The sequence below is a fragment of the Aquarana catesbeiana genome, linkage group LG06, assembly GCF_042186555.1.
Source record: "Aquarana catesbeiana isolate 2022-GZ linkage group LG06, ASM4218655v1, whole genome shotgun sequence".
NCBI lineage: Eukaryota > Metazoa > Chordata > Amphibia > Anura > Ranidae > Aquarana > Aquarana catesbeiana.
Genome location: NC_133329.1, coordinates 275,738,020 through 275,762,831, shown reverse-complemented (window position 1 = coordinate 275,762,831; position 24,812 = coordinate 275,738,020). Strand labels below are relative to the sequence as shown.

The 24,812-nt window shown below is 43.2% G+C and overlaps 1 protein-coding gene across 3 annotated transcripts in view; it reads left to right on the top strand.

The window, feature by feature from the left end:
- The window catches only part of MDH1B (malate dehydrogenase 1B), a 107,571-nt gene that overhangs the window by 47,310 nt on the left and 35,449 nt on the right, over positions 1-24,812 (top strand). For all 3 annotated transcript variants that reach the window (XM_073633389.1, XM_073633391.1, XM_073633390.1), the window contains one exon: positions 6,556-6,695. In XM_073633389.1, the coding sequence (XP_073489490.1) occupies positions 6,556-6,695 (140 nt within the window). The remainder of the gene's footprint in view (positions 1-6,555; positions 6,696-24,812) is intronic.

The window sequence follows — 24,812 nt, the reverse complement described above, 5'->3', positions numbered from 1 at the left end:
ACAAAATATGTCCTGATTTAAATGAAAGGCTGACACCACCTTTGGCAAAAAGGATGGAACAGGTCATAACACGACCCTGTCATGGTGAAGGATTAAGTATAGTTCCCTGCACGAAAGGGCCGCCAACTCTGACACCCTTCTAGCCGAGGTGATGGCCATCAGAAAGGTTAGCTTGCGTGACAGCAAGTCTAATGGAATTTCCTTGATAGGCTCAAATGGTTGTTTCTGTAACACAGACAGCACCAAGTTCAAGTCCAAAGGACACATAGGTGACCTAATGGGGGGAAGCAAACAAGTTGCCCCCTGCATAAAGGTTCGGACCAGCGAATGGGAGGCTAAAGGCCTTTGGAATAATACTGACAAGGCCAAAATCTGACCTCTGACTGTTCTCAAAGCCAATCTGATTTCCACAGCTGACTGTAAAAAAGAGAGAATTCTCCCAATCATGTATTTCTGAGGATGCCATTTTCTGGCTTCACACCAAGCAATATAAGTCTTCCAGACCTTATGATTGATCCTCCTAGTGACAGCTTTTCTAGCATTAACTAGGATAGACACCACTGGTCCCGAGATGCCACGGTCTTTCAACACCCTGGCTTCAATAGCCATGCTGTCACATTTAGAGACTGTAAATTGGGGTGGAATATAGGACCTTGAGACAGTAGATTGGGGTGACATGGAAGCGTCCATGGCCCGTCTATTGTCAGTCTCACAATCTCTGGGAACCAGGGCCTTCTGGGCCAGGCTGGTGCCACCAGAATGACTGGAACCCCCTCTCTCCGAATCCTGTGCAACAAATGTGGGAGGAGAGGGATCGGAGGGAAAGCATAAACCAGGGAGTACTGGCTCCATGGAACTACCAGAGCATCTGCTCCGATTGCCAGAGGATCCCTTGTTTGGGACACAAACTGCTGTAGCTTGTTGTTGAACCTGGATGCCAATAGGTCGACCTCTGGCCATCCCCAATTTCCTGGAAGACCCCTGGGGTAGGGACCATTCCCCCGGGCAGATCTGCTGGCAGCTGAGATAATCTGCCTTCCAGTTCTCTACTCCCGGGATATGGACTGCCGATAGAATCGGCACATGTCCCTCTGCCCAGGCTAGTGGTTCACCTCATTCAGAGCTGAATGACTCCTGGTACTGCCTTGGTGGTTTATATAGGCCACTGCAGTGGTATTGTCGGACTGAACCCTGATAGGGCAGTCCTGAACCTCCACCGTCCAGGACCGTAGGGCCAGACGTACTGCCCGTAACTCCAGGATGTTGATGGGCAGGATCCGTTCTGTCCTTGACCATTTCCCCTGAGCTGTGAGCCCCTCTAGGGTCGCTCCCCAGCCTGAGAGACTTGCATCTGTAGTCAGTACTCTCCAAGTTACCGGGAGGAAGGATTTTCCCTTTCGCAGGTTCTGATCCTGCAACCACCAGTTTAGGCTTAAGCGTGCCCGAGGAAATAAGAACATTGGATAATCCAGGGCTTGTCCTCTTCTGTTCCAAGCCAACAAGATGTCTTGTTGTATAGGCCTGGAATAGAACTGGGCACTCATACTGAACAGAATGGAGGGTTGTCTGGTGACCCTTACCTGACGCACCTGATCCTTCAGGGCACAGATCCTTACAGGTGGCAAAAATACCCTTGCCTGGACCGTATCTAGGATCAGTCCTAAATACTTCAGACTTTGAGCTGGTCTCAAAGCTGACTTTTCAGTATTTATGATCCAGCCTAAGCTTTCTAAATACAGCACTGTGCAGGTTATGCTCTGTTCAAGAGCCTGTAGTGAGTGATCTCTGAGAAGGAGGTCGTTAGATACCTGAGCACCAAGATCTCTTGGGCCCTCAAAAGACCCAGTACTGGTGCTAGGACCTTTGTGAACACCTGGGGATCTGTGGCAAGCCTGAAGGGTAGAGCCACAAACTGAAAATGACGTTCCTCTACTGCAAATCGCAGGAACCTCTGATGAGGCTGAAAGATAGGTACGTGTAAATACGCGTCCTTTATATCGATGGAGGCTAGAAAGTCTCCCGTCTGGAACGAGACTACAACTGAGCGGACAGACTCCATCCGAAAGGACTGGATTAGTAGATACTGGTTCAGGGATCTTAGATCCAAAATGGCCCTCGTGTCCCCATTTGGTTTTTGAACCGTAAACAGGTTAGAATAAAACCCTGTGCCCCTTTCGGATACAGGAACCTGTACAATCACTCCTTGATGCACTAAATGATGTAGTGCCTGAAACAATAAGTTTCTTTTTGGAGGATCAGAGGGATTGCTGGATCTTAGAAACCTCCGTAACTCCAGCTTGTAACCGCGGGATATAGTCGAGGTGACCCACTCGTCCTGAACCACTGTTCTCCAAATGTCCGCAAAGTGCAGCAGCATTCCCTCACCCGATAGAGTGGGGGCGTCCCCTCAAAAGGAGGGCTTGGTGCTGGGTTTAAACGAGCTTTGGACCCAGAGCCCTGGCTCTAGCGGCCTTGTGGCTTGCCCCTGGCTCTAGCGCACTATTGACGGCAGAACCGTCTTGGGGCTGAGATACCTAAGGAAGCAGTCCCTGAGGTTTTAACCAGGGGACACCTGGTGCTTCTCTTTACAGGAAGTAGAGAGCTCTTCCCTCCGGAAATCTTTTGGATATATTTGTCCAAATTATCACCAAACAAACGTTCCCCATGAAAGGGGAAACCTGCCAATAACTTCTTACAAGGAAGCTTGGCTGACCAGTTCTTAAGCCACAAAAGTATGCGCATATGTATAGACAAGAGAGCCAAATGAGAAACATTCTGTATTGTATCCTTTAAGGCATTAACAGCAAAACACAGCGCTCGCCTTCTGACCTGATACTTTACGGACTGGCAGATACCAATTGCTGCAACATCTGGCTGAATAGCTGAATGGGCCAAAGAAAAGGAAACCTTTAACAATGACTCCAGTTTCTTATCAACAGGGTCTTTTAAACCCTATGCATTATCCACCGGACAAGTTAAGTTCTTGCTCAAGGAAGAGATTGCTGCATCTATGGCTGGCATTCTCCACTTCTTTATGAACTTTTCATCCCTAGGATATAAAAGGGAAAACCTCTTAGAAGGAACAAAAATCCTGTCAGGATGTTCCCAATCAGAATACACTGCCTGTTCCAACAGTGGGTGTAAGGGGAAAGCCTGTGCGCCCTGAAGAGGCCTTTAGGGACCCCAAAGAGGACTAGGGGGGCTCAGTAACCTCTGCAAGAGGCAACTTAAAGGCAGAACGAACCATCTCTGTAATAGTCTGTATCAAAACCCTCTGTGACTGAGAGGCAGACACCAATTGGATATCTTCTTGTCCAGATTGCTCAGAAGCAGACTCATCCGCCAGGCCCTCCACAGAATCCTGAGCTTTTAGCTCTTCCCCATCCTCAACCCATTCCTGCTCCAAACTAGGAGGCTCAGGGGAGGGGGATCTGTCACACTTCTTGCCACCCTGTGGGATGGAGGCAATCATGCCAGTAGTCCTGTGCTCTAACCTGGCTAGGGCCAAGGACAGTTCATCCTTAGTGATAAAGGGTGAAGCAGCAGCATTGACAGTAGGCACCATACCAGATAGGTGCAGTGGCTCAGATTGCCCAGAAAGCCTCTGGTCTTTCAGGGATACAACACTAGGGATATGACAAGGTTCATCAGGAGCTACTTACGACATAGGTGTGCCCTTCCCTGTAGTGTTAGTCCCATTCCTCTTTTTTGAAGACATTTACAAGCCACAAAAAGGGAGTAACTGGGTGTAGTATTAACACACCTCAGAAGGCAGACCCTTTAATAGGGCTCACTAAGCCCCTATGCAACAATCCTGCTAAGCATCTTAGCCTGCCAAGCAACACCTGGTAACTCATGTGACCCGGGTAAGGACAAATGAACTGCTGCAAATACCTGGTTCAGGGCCTTCTCTGTGTCCCACAGCTGCCTTCTGGAAGCACCAGTGCTTGTTAATGTAGCCAGTGCGGATGTAGACAGAGCCGGATCTCCTGTGTACTCGGCTCAGCTCGGCACTCGGCTCGCAATCCGGCACAAGTGACATGCTAGGAGACGTCCAGGAGGCGGGACTGGGCATGACTGCAAACCGAGCTGAGCCAAGTACACAGGAGATCCCGGCTTGTCTAATCTGGCAGCGCTCGTCCTCTCCTTCCCCTCTGAGGGAACACTATGTCGGCATATAACACGCACCCACGATTTTCCCCCAATTTTCAGGGAGAAAAAGTGTGTGTTATATGTTGATAAATACGATATATATATATTATATATATATATATCGTCATTTTCTAGTAAAAAATATTGATTTTAAACTTGTAAACAAAAAGTGCCAAAAAAGGCCTGGTCTTCAAGTGGCTAATGTGGCCATTACATCTAAGAATTGGTAAGCTGTAATATAACAAATGTTTGCTTTTGTGTTTAATACTGGATTAGGGACCAATTCACACCAGGATTGTCTGCTGTGGTTTGTTTAAAGTGTATTGTATTAGGCATTAACATTGTGTACATTAAATGAGAAGTATGGCCAAAGCTTTTTTTTTTTCTTTTCACAAAAGTTTTTATTGAAAACAATAAGCATGGTGCATACAAAATGGCCAAAGCTTTTTTGGCAATACTTCACCTGTGGGTCACAGGAGTGCAATTAGTTCTGCACTCCTGGAACCCATTTTCAGCTGGCAGCAAGCTAAAGCCTGCTGTTGGCTGACATCACTCAGCTGGTCCAGGAGATTGATTGATTCCAACTTTAAAGTCAGAATCCCTCCAGATTCCAGAACCAGAGAGTTGGGGGGGCAGAGCAACTGATAGTCACTGCTGTCTGCTCAGAGCAGAGGAAGACCTGAACAATAAGCAGCTTTTGGGCACTCAGTTCTCGGTCTTAGAGGCGGCAGGGGACAGCAGTGGCTGGGATCAGTGCTGCAGCCATCCAGGTGAGTATGATTTTCTTTTATTTTCTAAGATTCCCATACTTCTCTTTTAAGGCAATCCATTAATGCGAATGGGATGTCAATCAGTGCCGATCCTGACCTCCCTGGGGCTCTATGCAAAATTCTGCTAAGGGGCCCTCTACCTGACCCGTAATGCCGTGAGCTATGTAAACCATTTGCCATTGCCACACAGTCACACCTGACACTTCAGTGCTCCCAATACAATCCTCCCTCCTTCAGGGTCCTCAGAGAGCCCCCCCTTACACCAGGGTCTCCAGAGAGCCCCCCCTTACACCAGGGTCCCGAGAGAGCCCCCCCTTACACCAGGGTCCCCAGAGAGCCCCCCCTTACACCAGGGTTCCAAGAGAGCCTCCCCTTACATTAGTGTCCCCAGAGAGCCTTCCCTCTTACATTAGTGTCCCCAGAGAGCCCCTCCCTACACAGGGTCCCCAGAGAGCCCCCCTCTTACATTAGTGTCCCCGAGGCCTCCCTTACATCCGTGTCCCCAGAGGGCCCCGTCCTTACATTAGTGTCCCCAGTGGCCCCCCCTCTTACATCAGTGTCCCCAGAGGGCCCCTTCCTTACATTAGTGTCCCCAGAAAGCCCCCACTCTTACATCGGGGTCCCCAAACAGCTGACTCCCCCCCTTGCAGAGGTTCCCCTGTACCTGGCTGGTGGAGGTGGGAGGCTAGCGATCGGCAGCTCTATGGTGTCCACAGGCAGGGGGATCTCCCTGGGGCTAGTAGTTCTATCTCCGAATGTATACAGCGGAGAGGGGAGGGGCCTCTGACCCAGGCAACAGCAACAGTATTCAAGCAGAGTGAAAGTGAAACTGATACCTGCCTGGGTCAGAGGCCCCTCCCTTCTCCTTTCCACTGTATACACTGACACTCGAGAGAGTACTACAAGCCCCAGAGAGATCCCGCCGCCCACACAGGCACCATAGAGCTGCCGATCGCCGCCTTCCACCTCCTCCCACCTCTCCCCACTGCACTCTAAACGGCCAGCCAGAGGTGCAGGGGGGATGCTGGGTCTTGGGGGGCCCCCCCCACAGCGGTATAACGGAAGGGCCCAGTCGCAAATGCGACTGCAGCGACCCCTAAAGTTCCGCTACTGGATGTTGTACACATTAATTGACGCGCTATGACATGAGGGGGAGGCGGGGCCTCGAGTAATTTGCGGGGCCCTACGCAGCTTGCGTAGTGAGCGTATAGGGCGGATCGGCTCTGATGTCAGTGCACCAAGGCAAATCAAAAATTGAACATGCAGCAAGTTTGGTGCATGCAGTACATTGCAAAGCATGATAGTGTGGTAAGGTGTTTTGGCACTTCAGTACCTGCATGCTTGTTTTGGGTTAGGAACGTGAAGTGTGTAAAACGCCAGAGTTACCCAGGAGGCTAGCGTTTTCAGGAGAAGAACAGCAATACAAGTTATCATATTTCTCATACGACAGGTTCACTTTAAGGGTCAGTAAGTGACTTTTACATATTTTGGCTGTGGTAAGTGCAATGGGTTGTGTTACAACATTTCTTACTCCATGTTTTCAGCACCAAAACCAACCAATTTAAGGTTCAGAAGCTGCAAATAGATGCATTAATAATTTACAAACTGAATTTTTCATGTTTTGCTTCCTTAGGCCATTTTAATCTTCCAGATGACATGGTTTACTCCATGCCAGTGCAATTCAGGGATGGAAACTGGAAGGTGTATACCCAGGTTGACATTTCTGAGGATGCAAGAGAAATATTGCAACAAGCAGCCTCTGAACTGATTGAGGTAAAGTCCCATTACATTTTGTCCACCTATTTATACAGGCAGAGTTGATGTATAAAAACATAGCATATCAAAAGCCTAGTCACTGTATACACATAACACGTTTGCAGCAGTACTTGTACCCACAAAATGTGCCTATTGGATATTGTATATTGTACATTCTGTACTTAGTTAAAAACACAATAATACAAACACAACTGAGTGTTTTAGACACACATAAATATCAGAAAAAAGTTTTTTTTTTTTTTTAAAAATAGCAAAAATAGAATACATCATGACATGCTTTTCTGGACACAGAATTTAAGCACAGAATTACCACTTTCCTTGAGCCTATCTTAAATTATGACCTAATTAAACAGTTGGGAACTACTTAAAGGGGAACTATATTCACCTGCACTCCAGCGCTGCAGTGTTCCGGAGCTCCCTCATCAATCACTAACATCACTTTAAACCTGGGTGGCTAAATAATAAGGTAGAATGGCATATGAATGAGAAGAAGCTGTAGGACCAAAGCTTCACCTTCACCATTCCAAAACTACAGAAGAATGCATTATGAAATGCAGGAGTGCAATCAAGAAAACCAAAATAGATTACAAGTGACACATTGCTGAGGAGAGTTAAAAAAACAAAGTTTAAAAACAAATGTAGCGCTGGTAGATTTGCGATATACCATCTGATAGGTAAATTTAGTAACTTGTTCGTTAGGAAGGTTAGATTTGCCTCTGTTTCAGCCTGGCTGACGTTGCGTGTGTTTCCATACTGAGCCATGGGTGTCACTGTTGCCGCTGGCTGGTGTTGGAAGGGCAGCATGTCTAAGCGTATGGATGCTCTTCTGTCCCAGGAACAACTCGGTGGAGGTGGTCCTCCGAGTTGCATTCTGGGCGAGGGTATTTATGGGACAGACGCCATATTTGGGGTTTCGTTTTACAGCCACCTGCTGGCCCTCCTGGCCGACAGGTATGCATTAGAGAGCTATCTCGTGGTCCTCCGTTCCGGAAGCCCACGTAGCTGCGGCGCAGGGGTGGGCCCAGAAGCTTGTCTGGGGCTTACCACAGCGGCCGAGGAATGGTCCTGAGCTGTCTATCCAGAGTGAAGAAGCTGGACAACCGAGGAGATCCCAGGGGAGGACATGTCATGGAAGGATCATGCAGCGTGCTGGTCCGGAGAGGGGCCTGGTGACTCAGTTGGAGGACGTATCCTAAAGTAATTAAACAGCATAGTGTTGCTGGGTTTGGCTTAAAGGTTCAAGCACTGTGACTGACATTCATCGCAGAAAAAAAAAAATATATCCTGTGGCAGAGGATCGTACAGGTTCATCCCAAACAAGTCCGTGGCAGAGACTTTTGTTCGTGCTACGTACTGGCTGCTAGGCAAGTGAGAGAGGCCTATCCAGGCGTGCAAGGAGTGTGTCCCACCAAGGGAGTGCATTCTACTGCAATATCTAACCCCAAAGGACATTTGTCAAGAATCTTACTAAAAAGGTATTTGAGTTTTCCTCTGCGGTTTTCCTTCTACCTCTTTCCTGCTACTTCATTCATTGATGGTTTAATAAAGCATTGAAAACATACTCAAGTGTTGGTGCATGTGTTGTCCAGAGGTAAACTCAACGGAACCCTAGACCCGGTGCCGGTGAAACAGATCGAAGGAGAGTAAAGGTAACAGGCCCACTTAAACCAGCAGCTCCGCGGAGAGTTAGTGCTACACAAAAAACAAACATGCCATACTTATCTGCTCTGTGCAGTTGTTTTGCACAGATCTACTGTACTTCTTCTTGGGTCCCCGATTGGTGCTCCTGGCTCCTCCCCCCTGTGGAGTGTCCCCCATTGACAGCAGCGAACATCAGTACCATTAGAATCTTGGGCCTAGCAGGGAGGCTGATAATAATGACAAATTAAAAAAAAATAACTTTTTACAGATTATTTTTTTCTGGGAAAAACAGTACCATTAACATTTCAATCACCAGCTATGAGCTGGAGGGGGGCAGGGCCATCTCCGGGATTGCTTGCTGTCAGCATAGACTGTCAGAAGTGACTTGGAAGGATATGATTTATTCACTGTTCATTTCAGGAGTTTACAACCACTTTAACCACTTCAGCTCCTGAAGGTTTTACCCACTTCCTGACCAGGTCATTTTTTGCGATCTGGCACTGCGTTGCTTTACCTGACAAGTGCGCAACCAAATAAAATTGACGTCCTTTTATCCCACAAACAGAGCTTTCTTTTGGTGGTATTTGAACACTTCTGCAGTTTTTTTTTTTTTTTTTGCACTATAAACAAAAAGGACCAACAACTTTGAATAAAAAACAATATTTTTTACTTTCTGTTATAAAAAATTCACTATAAAAAAATGTAAAAACGAATTTCTTCATCAGTTTAGGCCAATATGTATTCTGCTACATATTTTTGGTAAAAAAATCCCAATAAGCGTATATTGATTGGTTAGCGCAAAAGTTATAGCGTCTACAAACTATGGGATAGATTTAGGGACTTTTAATTTTTTTTTATTGTTTTTACTAGTAATGGCGGCGATCAGTGACTGCGACATTGTGGCGGACAAATTGGACACTAAGTGAAACTTTTTGGGGACCAGTGACACCATTATGCCTCGTACACACGATCGGACATTCCAACAAAAAAAATCCATGGATTTTTTCTGACGTATGTTGGCTCAAACTTGTCTTGCATACACATGGTCACACAAATCTTGTCGGAGTTTCCGAACGTCAAGAACGCGGTGACGTACAACACATACGACGAGCCGAGGAAAATGAAGTTTAATAGCTAGTGCGGAGGAGGGAGGAGCCTGGTAATGGCTCTGTGCACGGCGTGAGGATCCTGAGAACCCTCTCCCTGCAGCTGAGAGGAATGATCGGCCTGATGAGTAGGTGTAGGTAGCTTCCCTCCCCGCCCCCCCTGCTCATCACTCTCTGAGCTGTCTTGCAGTGTAAGCCAGAGGAAGTCTGTACCTGCATCCCCCCCCCCCCCCACCCCTCCGTAGTCGGACGGGGGGGTTAGGAGAACTGGAAAACCGCGGAGAGCGCTTCGGAAGCGACGGCAGCAGGGAAAACGGTGCTCTGCTGGGGGCTGTTTCAAGTCCCCAGCGGTGTTGCCGGCCGCGGAGAGCGGAGGAACCAGCTGAAGTGCACCGGGGAATTTCGGAGGAGAGAGCCAGGAAGGTGGGTGAGCGGAGCAAGGAGCAGCGGCAGCGGACACTGAAGAGCTGAGAGCGGAGAACAGCTGCGACTTCAGCGGGTCAGACAGACCTGGGCAGATTGATAACATCAGAGAGCAGCAGCAAGCAGTAGTGAGCGTCCCTTTGTATCCCAACTTCAACAACAACTAAAAGATAAGTACCGTATTTTTTTTTTTTTTTTTTTCTTTCCTCTTTTGGCTTTTTTTCTATTGCAATTGTCTTGAAGTGAACAAGCAAAGGAAAAGTAATAGAACAAAAGAAAGGGAAAGGGAAAGAACACATTGAAATAAAATGGAATGAAAAGTGAAAGTAAATGAAAGTAAACGAAGGCGAAAGAGCTGAAAAAGTAGAATCAAGTGAGCTAAGAAAAATAATAAAAACAGGGGGGGGAACAGGGGAGAAGAGAAAGAGAAGGTGAAAGAGAGACAAGCCAACGGAAGAGTTGTCTCCCAGCCCCCACCTGTTTGCTGCTGCTGCTGCAGTATCTCCCTTTCTTGTGATTTTTTTTTTTTTTTTTTTTTTTCTTTTTTTTGTTTGTTTTTTGGTTTTTGTTTTTGTTTTTTGCAAATGGTACTAACTATAGGCTTGATAGTACAAACTATAGAATAAGAAGAAATTTCATAGTAACAAAAATGTGGAACATATAAGCTCATACTGGAACTATACTGCTGAATATATAAATCATCTTGCTGAATACTTGAATTAGATTACATTATATCGCTAAAACATTTGAATTATCTTGCTGAGCACCTGGGCCCTCATGTACACGGGCTGTTGGGAGAACGTTGTGAAAACGCCAGTGTCTTTGCAGTGACTTTTTTTTAACTTTTTTTAGCTTTTTTTCAGCGTTTTTGCAATAGCGTTTTTGAGCTTTTTTTTTTTTTTCCCTCTTTTGGCTTTTTTCTATTGCAATTGTTTTTTTGAAGTGAACAAGCAAAGGAAAAGTAATAGAACAAAAGAAAGGGAAAGAACACATTGAAATAAAATGAAGTAAAATGGAATGAAAAGTGAAAGTAAATGAAGGCGAAAGAGCTGAAAAAGTTGAATCAAGTGAGCTAAGAAAAACAATAAAAACAGGGGGGGGGGGGGGGGAACAGGGGAGAAGAGAAGAAGGTGAAAGAGAGACAAGCCAACGGAAGAGTTGTCTCCCAGCCCCCACCTGCTTGCTGCTGCTGCTGCTGCAGTATCTCCCTTTCTTGTGATTTTTTTTTTTTTTGTTTGTTTTTTTTTTTGCAAATGGTACTAACTATAGGCTTGATAGTACAAACTATAGAATAAGAAGAAATTTCATAGTAACAAAAATGTGGAACATATAAGCTCATACTGGAACTATACTGCTGAATATATAAATCATCTTGCTGAATACTTGAATTAGATTGCATTATATCGCTAAAACATTTGAATTATTTTGCTGAGCACCTGGGCCCTCATGCACACGGGCTGTTAGAAAAGCGCTGTGAAGATGCCGGTGTCTTTGCAGTGACTTTTTTCAGCTTTTTGCAGCGTTTTTGCAATAGCGTTTTTGAGCGTTTTTTTTTTTTTTTTTTGCAGCTTAGGAACGCCTATGCCACTTGCAGCTTAGAGACGCCTAGGTGGGCATGAAGTCATAGACTAACGTAGACAGGCCTTTTTGAGCTGCAGAAAGGGCTTAGAAAAGCAGCTGTAGAGATGTCCGTGTGCATGGGGACTTAATACTATGGTTTAAACAATTGAACAGCACCAAGGAATGCTTAATGTACTTAAGGTAGTAACATAACTTCTGGGAAACGGTGACTACTCATATCTCATTAATTATCTCTATTATTGGATTGTGGGGAGGATGGTGGGTATGGGAACGGAACAAAAGAAATATTAGTAAAAATAAGTCAATTTAAGAAGGCTGGGAGATTTTTTCATCATTAAGAGACCCCAACCAAGGGGTATTCTGGAAGGCCGCTTCGAAGATCCTATAAATCCAGCCATAGAAACAAACATGAAGGGGAAAACAACAAGAAGTGCGGGAGCAATACCGAAATCACCTAGGACCAGCCTAGGCCCAAGTCCAGGCCCTATGAACAGGTATATACAGCAAGGAATCGGAGAAGGAGAGAAACAAGTGGGTTCAAAGGGCAGACAAATAGATACAAAAGAGAAGGACAACAAGGATAAAAAAGGCCAGTATAAAGTACAAATAGAAACCAGCCACCTCTCAGAACCCAGAATGGAGCCAGAAATGGGAGAGGAAGACAGAGGAAAGGAGGAAGGACAACAAGGGCCACAGTTGCCAACAAAACAGGATATGGAAAAAATGTTCGCGGCACTAGAGAATTCCCTAAAAGCAGAGATATCAACACTCCATAAAGACATGGGATATATGTTAAACAGAGTGGAAGAAGTAGAGATCAAAGTAGACCTACATCAAAAAAACATAAAGGAACTGGAAGAGGAAATAAAGAAACTAAAACGGGAACAACAGGAACAATCATATAAAATAGAAGAGCAAGAAAATAGAGATAAAAAGAAAAACTTGAGAATACGCGGGTTACCGGAAACAGAACAAGCAAAAAACCTAATAGAAAAAATGAACAATCTCTTCAACCAAATCTTGGGAAAGGATGCAACCAACATAATAGGAATAGAAAGTGTCTTTCGAGTAAAAAAACCTCAAAGGTTCTCAAGGGAAACACCTAGAGATGTAATAGTACGCTTCGAAAAATGGGAAGAAAAAAAACAGATCTGGATAAACCTAAAGAGGAAAACACAAATAGAGTTTGCGGAAGGTAAATTACAAATATTTCAAGATTTGTCTCAAGAAACGTTGAAAAGACGACGGACATTAAAACCACTATTAGGAATCCTCCGGGAGCAAGAAATTCAATACAACTGGGGTTTTCCAGCATGTCTAATAGCAAGGAAAAACGGAATAAGTGCGAGGCTAAGATATATGTGGAGGAGATTCCGGACTTTTGCAACAAACTAGAAATCCCCTCCCCAGAACTGGAAAAATATGCAAATAGACAGGAGCGAATAACGGCAGGGGATGACCTGCAATGGCAATTAAATTCAAGGAACAGACCTCAAGATGTGGAATCTCGAGGAAATTAATAACTGAGAAAATACCACACATTAGTGCAAGGGGCCTTAGAGTGGAAAGGGGGGGGGGGGGCTGGGGTTGATGGGATGGGAAAAAAGGAAAGTGAAAGGATTGGTAAAACACAACAAAAATGCAGGGAGAGGAAGACAGGGACTCACGGAGTGGACAGGGGGTCGCCCTATTAGTGCTTAGGCGAGGGGGGAATAGGGTGTCTCACAGAGCTCCGCCTCACAATAAATAGAGCAGAGGGGGCAGGGTGTGCCCCACAAAACAAAGTAAAATGCTCTCAGCTCTAGAGAATATGGGGGTAAAAAACCCATATCAGAAAAAAGGGAGGGGGAGGGTGGGAGGAGGGTAAAGGGAGGGAAGAGGGGAGGGAAAGGTCTGATCCACATGAGTGGTTACATAGGCGTACCTATTTTGAGACAAGAGATGAGGAGACCCCGTGCGTCCGCTGGGTGTCCCCTCCACCCGGCCTTCTAAGAGGACCGGGTGGGGGGGAGGGCCGGAGGACGGGCGGAGAAGAAAAGGCACAAGAATGGAAAACGTAAACAGCATAAAAATAATCTCCTATAATGTCCGAGGACTAAATTCCCCAGGGAAGAGAAACATCATTCTCCGAGAACTAGAAAAAAGTAAAGCAGAAATAATTTTCCTACAGGAGACGCATATAACCCAAAACTCAAATACCAAAATTTATTCAAGAAACATACCAACATGGTATCAAGGAGACTCGCCAATAAGAAGGGCCAAAGGAGTAGCCATCGGTTTAGGGAAAAATGTACGTTTTCTAATAGATCAAAGGAAAATAGATCCGGAGGGTCGATATCTTTTTATTACAGGAACTATACAAGGGGTAAAATATACATTGGCTAATGTCTATTGTCCTAATAAGAACCCTAAAAAATATTTGATAGATATCATTAAAATACTAATGGAATTCAAACAAGGAAAATTAATACTAGCCGGAGACTTCAACTTCAGCATGGATAACAAAATGGACAGCACCTCAATAGTAAGGGACAAAGAGGTAAAACAACTAAAGAAATTAAAAAGAACAATATATGAACAGCAACTAATAGATCCTTGGAGAATTCAGCACCCCAGCACAAAGGACTACACATTCTACTCAACAGTACACAAAAGTTACTCCAGATTGGATTACATCATGGTCGAACATAGAAACTTGGAAGAAATAGAAGAAACAAAAATAGGTATAATAACCGCCTCAGATCACAGCCCAGTAACGTTGAGAATGAAAATAAAAGGAGAAGTCTTTGAAAGGGGTCCATGGAGAATCAACAAAACTTTATTAGAAGACAGCGAGACCAAAAAAAGTATCATAGAAGAAATTAAAAGATATTTTGAGGAAAACGATACACCAGAGGTATCGAAAGCAACTATATGGGAGGCGCATAAATCTGTTATTAGGGGCAAATTAATAGCCATAGGGGCAAGAAAAAAACAGGAAAGGAAAACAAACATGCAACAAATAATTAAAGAAATTTATGAATTGGAACGAAAACACAAAAATCAAGTAAACAACAAAATCTTCGGCCTATTATCTCAAAAGAGAGAGCAATTAAAAGACTGGATGGAACAAGAAGAAAGGAAGGAGTACAACAGAGTAGTACAAGAAAAATACAAATGGGGTAACAAACCAGGAAAATACCTAGCAAATTTGGTAAAAAAAAAAGAAGTCTTTGAATTACATTGAGAAGATCAAAAATGAAAAAGGAGAAGTGGTAAATAAAACTACAGATATAGCGATAACATTTCAAAAATACTTCAGCTCCCTATATGCAATAAAAGGACAGGAAAGTTGGAAAGAAGCGAATACAAGAACAAAGAGGATACAAGAATATCTAAAAAAAGCAAATTTACCAAAAATAAAAATAGACCAACTAGAAGAATTGGAAAAAAATATTACGCAAGAAGAGGTAAAACTGGCATTAAAGGAAACTCCCGTAGGAAAAAGTCCAGGACCAGACGGGTTCACGGTCAAATACTATAAAAAATTTGAAGAACAGCTGACTCCAAAACTATTAGAATATATGAATTCCTTAGGGGAAGATGAAGAAATAAGTGAATCGCTACTAGCTCATATTACAATACTACCAAAAGAAGGGAAAGACAAAGTTAATTGCTCAAGCTACAGGCCAATAGCCCTATTGAACGCTGATACGAAGCTGTACTCCAAGATCCTGGCCACTAGGATAAAAAAACTAATCCCACAGTGGATCAACCCGGACCAGACTGGTTTTGTCCCGGGGAGAGAGGGGCGGGACAACAGCCTAAAATCATTACTGATGTTGCACAAGAAGGTGCAGAATGAGACCTCAGTTCTATTCCTGTCATTGGATGCAGAAAAAGCATTCGACAGGGTAGACTGGGGTTTCATGATGGATACATTGCGGCACTTGGGTATCGGGACAAAAATGATGAAGTGGATAACAAATTTGTATAATGGCCCGACAGCAGTCGTAAAAGTAAACGGTAGACTCTCTCCAAATATTAAGATGCAGAACGGAACACGGCAAGGCTGTCCACTGTCTCCACTATTATACGTATTGGCTTTAGAACCATTATTAGCAACACTCCGCAATAACAAAGAGGTAGAAGGAGCGAGACTAGGAGGAAAAGAGCATAAGATCGCAGCTTACGCGGACGACATCTTGATGTACGTATCCAACCCAAGAGTGTCACTCCCAAACATATTGAAGGAAATAAAAAAAATACGGAGAACTGTCAAATTTCAAAATTAATCCAATAAAAACGGAAATATTAAACATAGGACTAGAGAAAAAGGAAGTTCAGTTTTTACAAAAAGAATTCCCATTTACGTGGGTAAAAGAACTAAATTACCTTGGAATTAAAATAACTCCTAGAGTCGAAAAAATTTACCAGGCAAATTTTATCCCATTGATCAATGAGGTCAAAGAAGAAATGAAAAAGTTAAGAATACAGCCACTTTCATGGATTGGAAGAATAAATATGTTCAAGATGATGATACTACCCAAAATAAATTACAGATTACAGATGTTACCAGTAAAGATCCCGCAGAGCTTTTTTAAAATAATTAAAACAATTTTGTTAAAATATATATGGTTTAATAAAAAACCAAGAATCAAATACACGCTGATTACAAGGAAAAAGGAGCACGGAGGTTTGGCCGCTCCAGATATAAGTAGGTACTATAAAGCCATAGTTTTAACACGAATGTTAGAGTGGACAAATGAGAAAAATGAAAAAAAATGGGTGGAAATGGAAAACATAATAAGCGGAGTCACATTACATAAGAATATTTGGATCCCACGGAAATATAGAACATTGGACACTGACTCACACGAAATAACAAAAAATGTATTTAAAATTTGGGACACCATTCACTTAAAGAATGAATGGAAATATAATTCACCACTATTAGCACTCACAGGATCGAATTTCTTCACCCCTGGGAAGGAAATATTTGGAATTCAAGGAATACGTAACCCACAATTGAAAGATATCACTAGAAATGGCAAAATAAGAACACGAGTAGAAATAGAGGAAAGGAACGGATGGAAGATGAATGAATGGAATTATAATCAACTAAGGCACTTAGTAAGCACAATACCACACCCACTGAGAGACGAAACGAAATTAACCGCACTGGAAAAGCTATGTAGCAATGAAATACCATTGAAAAACGGAACATCAAAAATTTATAGTACACTGACAGATTTGGAAGCACAAGAAAGACCAGAATACATAAATCAATGGGAAAAAGAAATGAATATAAAAATAGATAACCAAAAAGTGGAAAAAATGATAGAAATGGGATATAATAAGGCCTGGGACATGAAGACTATTGAAATGAATTATAAACTAGTATCAAGATGGTATATGACCCCAGTAAGAATACACAGATTTCATCAAGACAAAACCTCTTTGTGTTGGAGAAAATGTGGCCAAATAGCAACGATCATACACATATGGTGGGAATGCCCAATAATAATGGAGTACTGGAAGGAAGTGTTAAATAACATAAAAGAAATAACTGAAGAAGAAATAGAACAAAACATCTGGACTTGCCTCTTCCATATCTATAATAAACCTAAGAAACAATATAGAAAATCAATAGTACCTAACCTCCTGAATGCGGCCAAGGCCTTAATTTCCAAGAATTGGCTAAAAAGTGGAAAACCAGATATTAGAAACTGGCTAAAGGAAATAGATTATCACTACAAAATGGAAGGAGGAGAGAAAAGGAATAATAGTAGATGGGAAAGTTGGAAAAAATACAAAGTCTCAGACATTTATTTAGATAAGATAAAAGAAAGAATAGGTGCAGAGCCAAGTGGATAAATAAATAACATAAAGAAACGGACCAAACACAGGGGAGGGGGAGGGGGGGTGGGGGGAAATAAGAGGGACTGAGAGAGAATAAGATAATAGTGGGTTCATATTTATAGGAGGCGTTTTGTCGTCGATTTTTAAAATTATTAAATAATATCCTAGAAGGGAAAAACAATAAAGATGTGACGGAAACAATCCACAATGATGTGAAAAATGAGAAGAGATAAAGTTTGACATATAAAGTTGAAATAATGTCTCTCAGAAAAATTTTCGCTGAAGTGGGAAAAAAAAAAAAAAAAAAAATAGCCAGTGCGGCTCTTCTGCTTGATTCCGCGCATGCATGGAACTTTGTGTGCCGGAATTGTGTACACATGATCGGAATTTACGACAATGGATTTTGTTGTTGGAAAATTTGAGATCCAAATCTCAAATTTTGTGTGATGAAAATTCCGATGGAAAATGTCCAATGGAGCCTACACACAGTCGGAATTTCCGACAACAAGCTCCCATCGAACATTTTTCGTCGGAAAATACATCCGTGTATATGGGGCATTACAGTGATCATTGCTAATAAATTGCACTGTCACAGTATAAATGACACTGGCGTGCAAGGGGTTAACACCAGGGGCGGTCAAAGGGTTAAGTGTGTCCCTGGGAGGTGCTTACTAACTGTGTGGGGGACCGATACACTGGAGGAAAAGAGATCCATGTTTCAGCTTAGCTGAAACACAATATCTCTCCTTTGCTCCCTGACAGATCAGCAGTCTGCCTTGTTTACAGAGGCAGACCGCTGCTCCATTTCTCCACTGAATGATCGGCGGGTCGCAATGGCCGCCGGACTCGCTGATTGACTCCTGCAATATCACAGTGCAATATCAATAGCATTTTTTTTCATGCTATTGATATGTAATGAGCATTTAATTCGTTTTCTATTTAAAAGAAAGTTTATAAATGTGAACAACAAGCTTTTTAGACTAAAAACATAAGTCAAGGCAGTCATTAATTGTTCAATAAAAATAATGACGCAAATTATTAACGTGTTATGCAACTGGGGTCAGTTGGAGGTCTGTTTGTCAGAACCAAATCACTTTAACTAGGCAGTTCTGATGCGTGTATTACAGAAATAACCACCGATTAGTATTTCTCTTGATTATTTGTATTCTGTTCTTTCTTGTGTAGTTATTCACTCAGGGGACCTCTCAATAATGTGCGCCATCACACTGTATCTTAGTAAGTGCTTTAAAATGGAAAAAAAAAAGTTATTGTTAAAAAGTTACCCTTCCAACCATGCAATGTATTTCTTACTTTTTCATGTTAGTTTGTCTGTAATAGAACTTCCACCTGCAGGAGACTGAGTATACAGCATTCAAAACCTAAATAAATTACAAATGATGCTACTCCTACAGATTTGCAAACATGAAACTATACAGAAAAATGTTCTTTTATTTCACTGTATGCACTGATCAGCCATAACTTTATGACCACTCACAGGTTAAAAGAAAGGGGGGGGGGGGCTTTAAATGAGGTGAGTACACATGGCTAGAAGATAAGTAGATATCAAAAACATGATTTTATTGGTAAAACATGGAACATGGCAAAATGACATGATACATGCAGCAATGAATGAGAATGTCAATGACATATTACAGACCATATATAGAAACAAACATTGGTAGCAACCATCCAACCGAATCCTGGATGTAGTAAAAACACTTAAAATTACATGGTAGATGGAGAACTCAAAATAATGTATTGAGTAGGGGGGTCTGCATGAGAATAAGTGCATCCAAATTATTCAGACACGTTTCGTGGATAATACCACTCTTCAGGGGCAGGTGCGGGCAAATCTTTAAAAAACAAAACATGAGTTGACTAGCATGATCCAATGTACTCCTCAATGGGGAGGATATGTATAATAAGAAAGAGAGAGTTACTCATCCCTATGAGTACTTGCATCGTATTAAGTCTTTTTTTATCTCTGATCTGCTCTTTCCTCTTCACACACTATTTTCCTTTCCACTCACTTGTTCACCTGCACCTTGGTGTTGGGCTCTAGCAACTTCCCACAATATAGAGTATTTACAGTATACCCAATATATATGTTTAGCTATGAAGCGAACTCACACCACTATCTGGACCTTTGTCCTTCGTTTTCTTGGGGATCATGTTTATGCACCCGGTCCCTCTTCTGTGGGTCCCTTCCACAGGTCCCGGTAGAGAAATTTGGACAGCCTCTGACTCCTCGTCCCCCCATTTTCCAGACTTATTACGATGTAAGTAGTCATAGGGATTCCCTTTCTTTTTGCACATATCCTCCCCGTTGAGGGGTACAACATTGGATCATACTGGTCTACTCATGTTTGTTTTTTGAAGATCTGCGTGCACCCGCCCCTGAAAAATAGTATTATCCACGAAACATGTCGGGCTAGGTTGGATGCACTTATTCTCATACAGACGCCCCTACTCAATACATCATCATGAGTTCTCAATCTACCATGTAATTTTAAGTGTTTTTACTACATCCAGGATTTGTTCCATACCACACAGTGGTTGGCTGGTTGCTACCAATGCTTGTTTCTATATATGGTCTGTAATATGTGATTGACAATTGTATTCATTGCTGCATGTATCATGTCATTTTGCCATGTTCCTTGTGTCACCAATAAAACATGTTTTTGATATCTACTCATCTTCTAGCCATGTGTATTCACCTAATTTAAAGTCCCAAAACCCCCCCTTTCTTTTCGCAGATTTAGGGATGGAGACATGTGACCCATATGTCACGTTTAAAGACCCAAGCTCCCCGTTTTTAGTTCACTCACAGGTTAAGTGAATAACATTGATTATCTTGTTACAATGGCATCTGAAAGTCAGTGGGATATATATATTTTTTTAAATAAAGTAGAACTTTATTGAAAACCAACAAACCATATAACAAAAAAGACTACATGTACCATCCAAAAAGACTACAAAACTATGTTGTAATATATACCAATACATAGTGCAATAAGCATTTGTACCATGAGCACATTAATACAAGGGTTATCACATGCAGAGAGCAGGCTCCTGCTGCACATTCCCTTTGTTCCTCTAATATCAAGCAAGCAGGGAACATAAAGCTTTATATTAGGAATCTGTCCAGTATTAGGTCCACAGGGGCCAATCCTGGCACTGCAAAGCAGTGACGTCACTAGGGTTGGTGTCACCTGGTGCAGTAAAACATGGTGTTACCCCCCCCCCCCCCAATCATTTTTTTCCCCATACAACACTTAAGGAAGACTGAGACCTGCGTCGCACATAGTGCTCTGTGGCAAAAAGTGGGTGTGGTCAAACTTTACATTGGGAGGGAGCTTTTGGATATGTATGAATGCAAAATACGTGCAGCACAATCAAAAATACAACAGAAAACATAATAAAAGTCCCATAAATAAAAAACTCTAATGCCCCATACACACGGTCAGATTTTCCGACGGAAAATGTGTGATAGGACCTTGTCGGAAATTCCGACCGTGTGTGGGCTCCATCACACATTTTCCATCGGATTTTCCGACACACAAAGTTTGAGAGCAGGCTAGAAAATTTTCCGACAACAAAATCTGTTGTCGGAATTTCCGATCGTGTGTACACAAACTGACGCACAAAGTGCCACGCATGCTCAGAATAAATTAAGAGACAAAAGCTATTGGCTACTGCCCCGTTTATAGTCCCGACGTACGTGTTTTACGTCACCGCGTTCAGAATGATCAGATTTTCCGACAACTTTGTGTGACCGTGTGTATGCAAGACAAGTTTGAGCCAACATCTGTCGGAAAAAATCCTAGTATTTTGTTGTCAGAATGTCCGATCAATGTCCGACCGTGTGTACAGGGCATTATGCCGCGTACGCACGATCTGAATTTCGTCCCGCAAAAGACCGATGAGAGTTTTTCGTCAGAAAATGCGACCGTGTGTATGCTCCATCGGTCTTTTGTTGGCGGAATTCCAGCCAGCAAAAGATTGAGAGCATGCTCTCAATTTTTCGGTTTGGGAAAAGTTCAGAAAATGCGATCGTCTGTGGTAATTCTGACGCGCAAAATCTCTACGCATGCTTGGAAACAATTCGATGCATGCTCGGAAGCATTGAACTTCATTTTCTCAGCTCGTCGTAGTGTTGTAGGTCACCGCGTTCTTGACGGTCGTAATTTCAGCGAACTTTTGCGTGACCATGTGTATGCAAGGCAAACTTGAGCAGAATCCCATCGGAAAAGCCGTCATATCTTTTTCCGACAAGAAATCCGCTTGTGTGTACGTGGCATTAGGCTCAGTTCACACTGAGGCGACCTGTTAGGCGACTTAGCCACCTGACAAGTCGTGCTCCATGCAGTCCGATGAAACCGTTCTAATTGGAGCGACTCAAGGTTCCTGTACCTTTTGGGGCAACTTAAGAGCTATTCGCATTGACTTCTATTACAGAAGTCGTTTACAAGCCGCGCTGAAGTCGCACTGTATGGGGCGGCTTCAGAGTCGGGCGCCTTTGAAGCCACCCCAGTGTGAACTTATGGTATCAACAGTGTAACAGTCCCAAAGTCAGGATTCCACCATAGTGAGAGTCTCAAAGTGACAATCCTAAAGTCATCCAATGTGTGTTCGGTGCCCACCACCTCCAGATTTCTCTACAACATTTTGGGCATGTAGAATCCGGACATAAGCCCATAATATGCATTCCATAGGGAGTGCAGTGTACTCTTAATAGTATGTAAAGTTGTAGTAATCTGTGCGACGCGTTGAGAGAACAGATATGGCGTCCTCCCACTGGTCCCCTGAAAGGTCTCCCACATCTTTTTCCTAGACCGCCATAGCAGTATTAGGAAACCGTTCCAAGTAATCGGCTAGAAGCATGGCTTAACACCTGGATATAAAACCTTTTCTGGAGGGGGAACTTTGCATCATACTAAAGATTGGGGTTGGAGATATAACCGCATTCACTAATGACTGTTGGGCTTTAATTGCGTGCTGTAATTGAAGGTAATAAAAATGCATAGTATGGGGGACATTATACCTGCTTTGCAATTGAGCAAAGAACAGAAGCTTGCCTTTTTTGAATATATGCCTAAGGTGGGTCACATCCAATTTTCTCAAGTTGGCAGCATATTGCAATTTATTTAATTCCGAGTATAATTGATTATACCACATAGGGCTGTAAACTGTGTATCCTAAAACATGTTGAAGTTTCGCCTTCACCCAAATTTTATGCATTAGTCTGTATGTTGGATACAGTCTGTTAGGCTTAGAAAAAAGTTGGGCTTCTAGTCTCTTTGGGAGAGAGTCCCACAAAAACGGAGCATTACATATAAAGTAGAGTCTCTAATCTCCTCACCGCTATGGATCTCATACCATCCCCCCATCAGATGCTGTAGTTAAGAGACCAAATAGTACAGCCAAGGGTTTGGAAAGGCTAAGCCACACCTGTGTTTCGCCCTCTATAATTGTTAGTTTTATCCCAGTGGACCCCTTTCCACAGCAAGTAGCGAAATATAGAGTTCACCACCCGAAAATTTTTAAAGGGACCACCACTGGTGTATTGTGGAGAAAATACAGCAATTGGGGCATCATGATCATCTTGACTAAATTTGCTCTACTCGCCATTGAAAGACATTCCCTCTGCTTTCCTAATAAAAAACTGACTACACTAGGCAGCATGGGCAGTTTTTAGCCTGGTCAGTTTTGTGTGTCATGACGACAACTGCCCCACCCCCCCACCCCCCGTGCCGCTCGCCTGCCCCTACACTACCCTAGCCCACCCCTAGCCTGTCTATATACTACCCTAGCCCACCCCTAGCCTGTCCATATACTACCCTAGCCTGTCCATATACTACCCTAGCCTGTCCATATACTACCCTAGCCTGTCCATATACTACCCTAGCCTGTCCATATACTACCCTAGCCTGTCCATATACTACCCTAGCCTGTCCATATACTACCCTAGCCTGTCCATATACTACCCTAGCCTGTCCATTTACTACCCTAGCCTGTCCATTTACTACCCTAGCCTGTCCATTTACTACCCTAGCCTGTCCATATACTACCCTAGCCTGTCCATATACTACCCTGGCCCATCTATATATTGCCCTAACCCACATACCATTGAACATAATAATGGTATGTCATATAATTTTGCATATACACAAGGTGCTGTTGCATGTAAATCTGACTTCCTGATAAATTACATTTTAGTTTTAATTATCATGATATAAAATAATAGATGTGGGGGCCTTTTGGTGGGCGTGATTTTTTTTTTGGGGGGGGCAGCATTTCATTCTTGGACCCGGGCAGCACAATGTCTTCGGCCAGCCCTGTGTAGAGGGGAAATCTTCTAATAGGGACACTAGTTCTAGTGACCCTGGTTACACCGCAAGATTCCCTCATTTTGGAGGGATTTCCTCTCACTTCCTATTTTTGTCAATGAGTTGGGAAATGAAGGGAAATCTCTTCTATGGGACACAGAAGGCAAAAAAACTGTCAGGGGTTATAACCATCCTTTACTCTATCCAAAACAAAAATAAAAACATTTTTGTCTTTAGTTACTCTTTAAAGTGGTTGTATACCCTTAAATATACCCACTGAAGTGATTAGCCTCTGGGGATACACAGAGTTGAAACAAATCCTCCTACATAGGTTGTACCTGTTTATCTGCAGCCCGCCCTTCTCTACAGCCTTCTTAACCCCTTCCCGCCGACCGTACGCAGATATGATTACTCGGCTTTCCGGGGTTATACCGGGATGATGCCCGCAGCTGCAGGCATCATCCCGGTACCGTTGTTTACAGCGGGCGATCGGCTACCCGAGTATAACAACCGATGCGGCTAAAAGCCGCTCGGTTGTTATACCGGAGGAGCGGGAGGGGACATCCCCCCCCTCCCGCCGCTGTTACCGGGCCTCCCGTCCAATCGGGTACCTTCGGCGGCTGGGGGCGGGCTGGAACGAAGCTGTGGGCGGCTTCGTTCCAGCCTTCTCGTTGTAAACGCGGAAGCGACATCATGACGTCACTTCCCGTTTACTCGGCTGCCAATGGCGCCGAATTTAAAAAAGTACACAGTATTCAGAGTCGCCGTTTTTAGCGATCTGAATACTTTGAAGTGTAAAGGAGGGATGGGGGGTCTTTTAGACCCTCGATCCCTCCATAAAGAGTACCTGTCACCACCTATTACTGTCACAAGGGATGTTTACATTCCTTGTGACAGCAATAAAAGTAAAAAAAAAAAATTTTTTTTAAAACACAATTTCTAAAGTAAAAAAATAAATAAAATAAAAAAAAAATTTTTTAAAGTGCCCCTGTTCCCGCGAGCTCGTGCAGCGAAGAAAACGCATACGGAAGTCGCGCCCGCATATGTAAACGGTGTTCAAATCACACATGTGAGGTATTGCCGCGATCATCAGAGCGAGAGCAATAATTCTAGCACTAGACCTCCTCTGTAACTCAAACCTGGTAACCGTAAAAAATTTTTAAAGCGTCGCCTATGGAAATTCATAGGTACCG